This window comes from Doryrhamphus excisus, chromosome 2 (assembly GCF_030265055.1).
Source record: "Doryrhamphus excisus isolate RoL2022-K1 chromosome 2, RoL_Dexc_1.0, whole genome shotgun sequence".
NCBI classification, from domain to species: domain Eukaryota; kingdom Metazoa; phylum Chordata; class Actinopteri; order Syngnathiformes; family Syngnathidae; genus Doryrhamphus; species Doryrhamphus excisus.
Window position 1 is genome coordinate 3,884,826 of NC_080467.1, and position 10,863 is coordinate 3,895,688.

Below are 10,863 nucleotides of genomic sequence, written 5' to 3' on the forward strand. Positions count from 1 at the left end.
GATGGATGGACGCATGGATGGACGGACAAATGGGTGGACAGTTGGATGGATGGATGGGTGGATGGATGGACGGATGGGTGGATGGATGCATGATTTAAGCCCTGCCTATTTCCGGATCCCCACACCCCACTCCCGGTTCATGCCCCGCCCATTCTAAGTACAGATACCGATACATATAGCGGTGTACTCTCTCATCCTTAGTGTCGGGGTGGTACGCTGTTGGTACGACATGTACCTGTACACGAATACCAGCCAGACATTATTATTATTCATGCTGGACAGATATTTATTACGTTTTTTATGCAGTTTCATTCGCAATTGTGAAGAAAATTGAAAAATGTTGTACAATCTGTGTTCTGAAAGCGCTACTGCTAACATACGCTAGCTGCTGGTCGTGTTCTCATATTAGCAAATTGCATACAGTCCCTCTCCTCCGTCTCCATGTGTCATGTGACGCTCCATGTGTCATGTGACTGTCCATGTGTCATGTGACTGTCCATGTGTGTGCTATTCATGAGTCAGCTGACCTCCCCCCTCAGTAAAAAAAAAATAAACTCAATGCTGTACCTTCAGAGGACGATCCTGACAAGTCAATCACCACGTAGACCCGCCCAGCCGGCTCCAGGTCCACCTGAGGAGGAAGAGGAGGAAGAAAATGAGGGATTGTGAAGGATTGGCTCTCAGCTTCATCGCCTCGCCTTCCTCGTCTTCCTGCTACTAGAGTGCAGGAATAGCATCAAGGTACCGATGCGCGCAACGCTTGGAGCTGAGGTCCACTTCCTGTGTGCTCTCAGCTTAAACACACCACCTCACTGCAGGGACCAAGATGCCTTCAGCACCAGGATGAAGGTGATAGAAGATGCTTCTTCATCAGCCGGCATCAATTTCATGGGAATGTTTACGTTCTTATTTGTTAGCAGACGCAGGCTTCATGAAGTTCTGCTTCCTCCATGTTCCTCCATGGTGCCTTCGATCAAAGACAAGCCAACAGGACACGTCACGACATGACGTTCATTCATTCATTTTGGGGGGGGGGGGGGGTACTGGAGCCTATCCCAGCTGTCTTTGGGCGAGAGGCGGGGTACACCCTGGACTGGTCGCCAGCCAATCACAGGGCACATACAGACAAACAACCATTCACACTCACATTCATACCTATGGACAATTTGGAGTCGCTAATTAAGCTAGCATGTCTTTGGAATGTGGGAGGAAACCAGAGAACCCGGAGAAAACACGAGAGGTGGGGTACACCCTGGACTGGGGCACAGAGCACATATAGACAAACAACCATTCACACTCACATTCATACCTATGGACAATTTGGAGTCGCTAATTAAGCTAGCATGTCTTTGGAATGTGGGAGGAAACCGGAGAACCCGGAGAAAACACGAGAGGCGGGGTACACCCTGGACTGGTCGCCAGCCAATCACAGGGCGCATATAGACAAACAACCATTCACACTCACATTCATACCTATGGACAATTTGGAGTCGCTAATTAACCTAGCATGTTTTTGGAATGTGGGAGGAAACCGGAGAACCCGGAGAAAACCGCCTCTCGGGTTTTCTCCAGGTTCTGGTGGCCAGCCAATCACAGGGCACATATAGACAAACAACCATTCACACTCACATTCATACCTATGGACAATTTGGAGTCGCCAATTAACCTAGCATGTTTTTGGAATGTGGGAGGAAACCGGAGAACCCGGAGAAAACCCACGCATGCATGGGGAGAACATGCAAACCCGAGGGTGGAATTGAACCCTGGTTTCCTAGCTGTGAGGTTTGCGCACTAACCACTCGACCGCCGTGCCGCCCAGGACATGATGTGTCATCTCCAAATATAGAGCAGCACGGACAAGGAAACGAACACCCCCATTGGGTGCGTGTGTGTCTGACACCAACATTTGTGTGTTGCACACAAACACACACACACTGGGGTCAAAGTTCATAGGAATGTCATGCAGAGGTGACTTTTTTCTCCAAACAGCAATCTGATAACAAAACAATAACATAACAATAACACAAGATTTCAGGTAAATGTGTGAGAGGCATGTTGGCGTGGCTGGCGTGTTGCAACATGACGTGTCAGGCGAGGGCACGTTCGATTCCTCGTCTTTTGCAGTCAGAGCACAAGCGTCCTCTTGGAGAAGCCGTGGAATAAATGCTGATGACATTGTTACCGCTCCAGTGTTTGGATTAAGAACTACTGGTCTTTGTCATCTTCTCTACTCCTGTCACTGCTTTCCCTCAGCAACAACATGTTCCTCATGCCATCAAGGCACCGACACGGCACCGAAATGCAGTGGAAGGAGTGGAACCTGCATGCCGGGCCACCAACAAACACCACGCATGTACACAAGTACTGTTACACACTTGCACAGTTGTACACGTCACACCTGCAAAACACCACACACGTCTGGACAACATGTCAATTGCGACCACAACATGGCTCCAATAAATACTACACTAAATCCTACTACATGTTTACATTACATTACATTACATGAACTCCTCATTCCTCTCTGTCATCAGCATGACAACATGATATCATATACCATGATCATAACATGATATCACATGATAATAACATGCTATCATCGTATGATCATTTCACGTAACATCATTATGATAGCATGATATCACATACCATGATTATACATGCTATCACATACCATTATCATGACAACATGATATCATACACCATGATCATGATAACATGATATCATAGCATGATTAGGATAAACTGATATCACAGAACGTGATTATACATGATATCATATGCCATTATCATAATAACTCGTATATCATGATTATTATAACATGCTATTATACAATGATGGAAGGTTATGATAGAATGATGGGATGATATTGAATGATTATATGATAGAATGATAAGGTAGAATTATGTTAGCATGATGTGATAGAATAATGGAATGATATGATAGAATGATGATGAAATGAAAGAATTATATGATAGAATGATGATGATATGATAGAATGATGGGATGATATGATAGAATGATATGATAGAAGGATGGAATGATACAATGATGATGATATGATAGAATGATGGCATGATATGATAAAAGGATGGAATTGCGTGATAGAAGGATGGAATGACATGATAGAATGATGGTGATATGATAGAATGATGATGATATGATAGAATGATATGATAGAAGGATGGAATGATATGATACAATGATGATGATATGATGAATGATGGAATGATATGATAGAATATGATAGAAGGATAGAATGATATGATACAATGATGATATGATAGAATGATATGATAGAATATGATAGAATGATGATATATGATAGAATGATGATAATATGATAGAATGATGGGATTATAGGATAAACGGATGTAATGACATGATAAAAGGATAGAATGATATGATAGAATGATGATGATATGATAACATGATGAGATGATAGAATGGTGATTATATGAATGATGATGATATGAAAGAATGGTGATATGATGATAAGATGACAGAATGATATGATAGAGTGACGGAATGATATGATAGAATAATGATGATATGATAGAAACATGATGATACGATAGAATGGTGATGATATGATAAAATGATGATGCTATGATAGAATGATGGGATGATATGATAGAATGATATGATAGAAGGATGGAATGATACAATGATGATGATATGATAGAATGATGGCATGATATGATAAAAGGATGGAATTACGTGATAGAAGGATGGAATGACATGATAGAATGATGGTGATATGATAGAATGATGATGATATGATAGAATGATCTGATAGAAGGATGGAATGATATGATACAATGATGATGATATGATGAATGATGGAATGATATGATAGAATGATATGATAGAATGATGATGATATGATAGAATGATGGAATGATATGAAAGAATATGATAGAAGGATAGAATGATATGATACAATGATGATGATATGATAGAATGATATGATAGAATATGATAGAATGATGATATATGATAGAATGATGATAATATGATAGAATGATGGGATTATAGGATAAAAGGATGTAATTACATGATAGAAGGATAGAATGATATGATAGGATGATGATATGATAACATGATGATATGATAGAATGGTGATTATATGAATGATGATGATATGAAAGAATGGTGATATGATGATAAGATGACAGAGTGATATGATAGAGTGATGGAATGATATGATAGAATAATGATGATATGATAGAAACATGATGATACGATAGAATGGTGATGATATGATAAAATGATGATGCTATGATAGAATGATGATGATATGATGATGAAGTCAATAGAATGAGACAGCATGGCGATGAGAGTCTGCTAGGATGATGTTGATGATAACAAAAGGTCAGAGTCATAAAGTGACGTGACGGTGGAGGAGCATGCCGTGGAAGAGGAAGAGGGTCCGCGGAGGAGGATGAGGGTCTTACCCAGTCCTCCATGTGTTTGCTGTGGTTGTGCACGACGTCGTCAAACTGGATGACGCAGTTGGCCACGAAGTCGTCGTACCCGATGGGCGCGTCGTGGAAGACGGACAGCTCGATGGCGCGGCCGTCGCGCACCTCCGTGGTGAACTCATCGTTCCACGTCGGGCTGTTGGTCCTCTGCCGGGTGCAAGTCTGGCCCACCCGCGAGTCGTCCACGTTCAGGGCGATGTACGTGTCCAGGAGGAAGGTCGACTGACTCTTGCCCCCCACGGCGTGACGCAGGGACCAGGCCGTGGGTTTCAGATCCAGCGCCTCGCAAATCCTGATCTTCAGCTGCCCGTTGAAGACCACCATGACGCCGGGGGGGTCCAGACAGACTCCGGAATCAAATCTCCAACCCCCCGCGGACACTGCAGCGACTCCTTCCTGGTGAGAGAAATGCGAGGAGTCGCAGTCAACCTGGGAGGGGCGGGATTCAGGCCGTCCGCGGAAGTTCCTCAGCAGACACCCTCAAACCCCCAGGCCCCATCAAAGTGAAGAACATGCTCACAAGTCAACTACTACTTAAATACTACGATAGCGTCAATAAATCCTGTCCAAAGATACTACAAACCACAAGTACTATCAACAAGTGGAAATAAAACTAAAGTGACTTAGTAGCATCTTAGTAGCATCGACACGGAGTTAAAAGAAGATTCGGATAAGTAAACTTTGCAATACAAACATATAAAAATGTAAATATTTGTATTTTTCCAAGAATAAACGACACGCAGGTGTACAAATGCCAACATTGGTGCGTTTTCTACCACAGGCTGCAAGGATGTACGTGACGTCACTGAACGGACACAGGAAGACGACACTGCTGCCACCTGCTGGCCAACTGTCTTCATTTACCTGAAAGCCAATCTTTTCAATCAAATGAAACGCAGACATAAAAATAAGAATATATATTCATTCATATAAAGTATGAAGTATACATTTTGAATTAAATATATGACTCACTGACGTCACGTTCATGGCCATTTTGTGCAACTTGTACTTCCAACTGCTCAACAGCAGGGGTCGTCTTTTCCGAGCAGGCAGATCAAGAGAGGTACTACAGTAAATGTAGTAAAGGGGTTTAATTGGGCGTAGTACTGCGTAGTACAATCACTGTATAAACACGTATGAGCCCATAAAGTGACTACAATTAAACTAAACATAAGCACAAAGCCTACTACAATACACATTAGCTAGCAAAATGCACACAATTAAACAGCAACACAGTGGCGATGCTAACAAGGCTAACTAGCCAGGCAGTTAGCAGCTTAGTGGTTGGATGTAAAGGCACATGACACTATACAACAAAATAATATGGACCAAATTGTGTCTAACATTAATAACAAGTGAGAATATGAGAGTTACTCACATTTATAGACTGCACATAGCTATTTATAGCATCAAATCAAAGTCCATTTGGATACAATGACTCCGGAAGCTAAGTAGCTGTCATGATACATTCAGGTACCCGACCAGCGTAGTAATTCTGAGTCACGTTTGGATACATGTCAACTTGAAAGAACCAAAACACAACAGGTATCACCAAAGAGTCAGTGTGAATGGTTGTTTGTTACATGTGTCATGTGATTGGCTGGCCACTAGTCCAGGGTGTACCGAAGACAGCTGGGATAGGCTCCAACACGCCTGCAATCCTTGTGAGGATAAGCGGAAGAAAATGAATGAATATTGGTCTTGTCTAAGAAAATGGCGCCATCATGAGGTCATTGGCTGACAGTGACTCAACAACGTAGCTCATAATTAAGCATAGATGAAACACATCATCCTGCCACATGGTATTTTCTGAGTCGATTTAAAATGTGTAACCGGATTAATAATCAGTAAATAAATATGCTAAAATGTAAAACATATTAAAAAGCTATTGCTAAAAAGATAAAAGTGAGACATCTTGTGCAAAAATATATTTTCATTACCAGCAAGAGTGAGTTCTCTTCTCCATAATAGACAATCTTTGACAGGTTATTCGCGTCTCTGTGAACCGGAAGCTAGCAACGGCAGAAATGAAGTCGAAAGCTAATAAACATGCTAAAATGTAAAACCTGTTAAAAAGCTATTGCTAAAAAGATAAAAGTGAGACATCTTGTGCAAAAAATATATTTTCATTACCAGCAAGAGTGAGTTCTCTTCTCCATAATAGACAATCTTTGACACGTTATTCGCGGCTCTGTGAACCGGAAGCTAGCAACGGCAGAAATGAAGTCGAAAGCTAATAAACATGCTAGAATGTAAAACCTGTTAAAAAGCTATTGCTAAAAAGATAAAAGTGAGACATCTTGTGCAAAAAATATATTTTCATTACCAACAAGAGTGATTTCTCTTCTCCATAATAGACAATCTTTGACAGGTTATACGCTTCTCTGTGAACCGGAAGCTAGCAACGGCAGAAATGAAGTCAAAAGCTAATAAACATGCTAAAATGTAAAACCTGTTAAAAAGCTATTGCTAAAAAGATAAAAATGAGACATCTTGTGCAAAAAATATATTTTCATTACCAGCAAGAGTGAGTTCTCTTCTCCATATTAGACAATCTTTGACTGGTTCTTCGCTTCTCTGTGAACCGGAAGCTAGCAACGGCAGAAATGAAGTCGCAAGCTAATAAACATGCTAGGTTTGTTCATAACGCTGTAGTCTATTTACGTACATACATCCACGATATAACTTGACAAAAGCAAGAAAATTAAATATTGTGTACGGAGTTTTCTTTATTGGTTGGCTGGCTGATGCTTTTTATTCGTAGTTGAGTTCAATTAGCTATTTTTATTTTGAAAATACAGGCACAAAAACCATTGAAATTAGCTTAAATAAGCCTATTTTTGTGACTAATTCAGGCTGTATTCAGGCCGGGGATTACTATATACTAAAAAAAATCGTGGGGCTTTTTTTGTGAAAGCGTGACGAGTATTAATAGACAAATAGAAGAGAATATCGAGAAAATAATGTACCAAATGTATTGCCAAGTGTGTGTATCTGTGTGGCCACTAGAGGGCAGTGTTGGCCTGTGTGACACACACACACACACACACCAACATACACTGGTACTGTAGATGGAGTGGTCATTAAAAAACAGTGAGCCAACAAAGATGAAAAGATGAATGAGTCGCCCTTCTTGTCATCTTTTTTTTTAAGTCATGTGGTTGAGACGCAAGTCCCCCCCCAACCCCCTCCCCCATGCATCCTAAGGAGATCTTAACAAGGCGTCAATTAGTCTCTCCAGTCCAGATCAGCCTTGACCTTCTTTTTCTTCTTCCCTGTCGCCTCCTCTCCTTCCTAAGCTGAGTCATCACTTTTTCTTTTTGATTTTCACTTTTTTTGCTCATGCCTGCCGGCTTCCTCCATCAACTAGTTGGCGTTATGACTCCTGGTCCTGATGGTCACTCCTTGGGTTGATCTCCAAGCCAGGAACCTTTCTCTTTCTTCTTTAGCAACCTTCTTTCTCTTTCAACGATGGAACGTCTCATCGGTGCTTTCAGAGGAGGAAATGAGACGAGCTGAGTTCTGGGAACAAATAAAACCACACAAATGATACCCATGCAGTTATACAGTAGGTCTGCCACAAGGCATACTCTTTATTGTTCATAATTCATAGAAATAGAAATATCATATCCTTCTTCTGCATGCATTGCAAATGGATCATTTAACACCAACGACATGATTCTTTATTAAGACTCATGTAATTACATACCATACATTTTACAAAAGCATTCTAATAATAATGCTTGAGATCTCACATGGCTAACTCTCACACCAACACACACACACACACACACACACACGCTAATGAGTCAAGTGTCAGTCAAGATGAGTGAATGTCATCTTCATTCCAACAGCGAGGACAAACTCATTACTAATCACTCTCTATCAATACATAAAAATAATACTTATTACTAATCACTCTCTATCAATACATAAAAATAATACTTATTACTAATCACTCTCTATCAATACATAAAAATAATACTTATTACTAATCACTCTCTATCAATACATAAAAATAATACTTATTACTAATCACTCTCTATCAAAACATAGAAATAATACTTATTACTAATCACTCTCTATCAATACATAGAAATAATACTTATTACTAATCACTCTCAATCAATACATAGAACATTGATCCATACATACATTAATATATATATGATAAATAAAAAACAAGAATGACTACTAATGATAAATGAATGCATGAAACATTATTAAATCAAATAAAAATAAATTAAATAATGATTTATTATAATAATTAGTATATATTTTATAATAAATAATAATATACTAATACTATAAAATAATAATGATAATAATTATTAAAATAATAATGTAATAAATAATGAAAATAAAACAATTGCTGATAACTGTGTCAAATAATTACATTAATAATTATAAGCCAATACAAATAATAATTACTAACTATAAAAATAATTTCTTATAATTCTAAACTCAAACCAAACAAATAAAAAAGAGTAATGATTCTAAGTAATAAATAAAAAAAGCAAAATTTGCTTTTATTACAAATCGATAAAGAAAAATAATAATAAAAAAACAGACTGCTGAATGCTTGTAAATAAATACGAATCATAGTAAATAAATCCAAAATAATAATTACTTAAAAATAAATCCTTACATCCAAATAATAACGATTATAGAAATCAATCCAAATAATAACGACTGCTAATTTTAGCAAAGTTAGTCATCAATCAATCAATAGAATAGAAATGTAATTGAGTGATACGAATGATCGCTGATAGGAATTGATTGACATACATGTGTACTCAAGTCATGAAGAGGACTCAGATGTGACACCATGCGACCTTTCACCCCCAGCAGGTCACATGGCAGGCTGAGACCTCCAAGCATGTTATACGTGTGTTTATCGTGTGTGTGTGTGTGTGTGCTGCCCAGGAACAGCTGTTGTGGAGGCCATTAGTAACACGGCACCATGCACACGCATGCTGACATATCAACTCTCTCTTGTTCGTGTGTGTACGTGTGTGTACGTGTGTGTGCGGGCTGATCCTACGTGAGAGCGGCGGGGCGAGGTATCATTCACTCTGCGGTGCTGCTGGGTGGCACCGTGCTGGTTTTGGGGGAAACACACACAATGACACGACCCTCAGCAACTCCAGCAAATGTTTCTCTGCTGACTTCCTGGCCGACAACATCGGTAACCTCCAGCTCACACACACACACACACACACACACGCATGCTGAGAAATATGAGCTATGCGACTGATGCTATGCGTTCTTATGACTGATCATAAGAACATCTAACACACACCCCGCCCCCCAGACAGGTGTTCACTTGAGGTGACAATGATTTGTTCATGACTGCAATCAGGATAATCAATCATAGATCAATCCTGCATTAACTATGGATAATCAATCATACTGTAGATCAACCCTGCATTAACTATGGATAATCAATCATACTGTAGATCAACCCTGCATCAACCATAGATAATCAATCATAGATCAATCCTGCATTAACTATGGATAATCAATCATACTGTAGATTAATCCTGCATCAACCGCAGATAATCAATCATACTGTAGATCAAACCTGCATCAACCATGGATAATCAATCATAGATCAATCCTGCATTAACTATGGATAATCAATCATACTGTAGATTAATCCTGCATCAACCGCGGATAATCAATCATACTGTAGATCAAACCTGCATCAACCATAGATAATCAATCATAGATCAACCCTGCATCAAACATAATCAATCATACTGTAGATCAAAACTGCATCAACCATAGATAATCAATCTTAGATCAATCCTGCAGCAACCATGGATAATCAATCATACTGTAGATTAATCCTGCATGAACCACGGATAATCAATCATAGATCAACCCTGCATCAACCACGGATAATCAATCATAGATCAACCCTGCATCAACCACGGATAATCAATCATACTGTAGATTAATCCTGCATCAACCGCAGATAATCAATCATACTGTAGATCAATCCTGCATCAACTATAGATAATCAATCATAGATCAATCCTGCATCAACCACGAATAATCAATCATAGATCAATCCTGCATCAACCATAATCAATCATACTGTAGATCAATCCTGCATCAACCATGGTTAATCAATCATAGATCAATCCTGCATCAACCATGGATAATCAATCGTTCCAAAGTGAACACCTTTATCCACAATTCATTCTTTCATTGATTATCCATGATTGATGCATGATTGATCTACGATTGACGCACGGTTGATATTTGATTGATTCATGATTGATCTGTGATTGGTGTCTGATGCATGTTTAATTATCCATGATTGATCTGTGATCGACCATCGATCGATTGATGTGTTTTGATGCACGTTTG

General features: G+C 39.4%; 1 protein-coding gene across 6 annotated transcripts in view; it reads right to left on the bottom strand.

The window, feature by feature from the left end:
- LOC131117625 (protein kinase C epsilon type-like) overlaps positions 1–5,921 on the bottom strand; it is a 32,640-nt gene extending 26,719 nt beyond the window's left edge. Inside the window, exons 1-5 of one of the 6 annotated variants that reach the window (XM_058064571.1) lie at positions 5,864–5,899; positions 5,462–5,551; positions 5,262–5,361; positions 4,459–4,881; positions 568–631 (exon numbers count right to left, since the gene is read on the bottom strand). In XM_058064571.1, the coding sequence (XP_057920554.1) occupies positions 568–631; positions 4,459–4,881; positions 5,262–5,345 (571 nt within the window). In that variant the 5' untranslated portion in view covers positions 5,346–5,361; positions 5,462–5,551; positions 5,864–5,899. Of the gene's footprint in view, positions 1–567; positions 632–4,458; positions 4,882–5,261; positions 5,367–5,457; positions 5,552–5,863 lie in introns of those variants that run through there. The other 5 variants (XM_058064569.1, XM_058064573.1, XM_058064572.1 and 2 more) reach the window with 5 other exon arrangements.
- Positions 5,922–10,863: the final 4,942 nt, after the last annotated feature.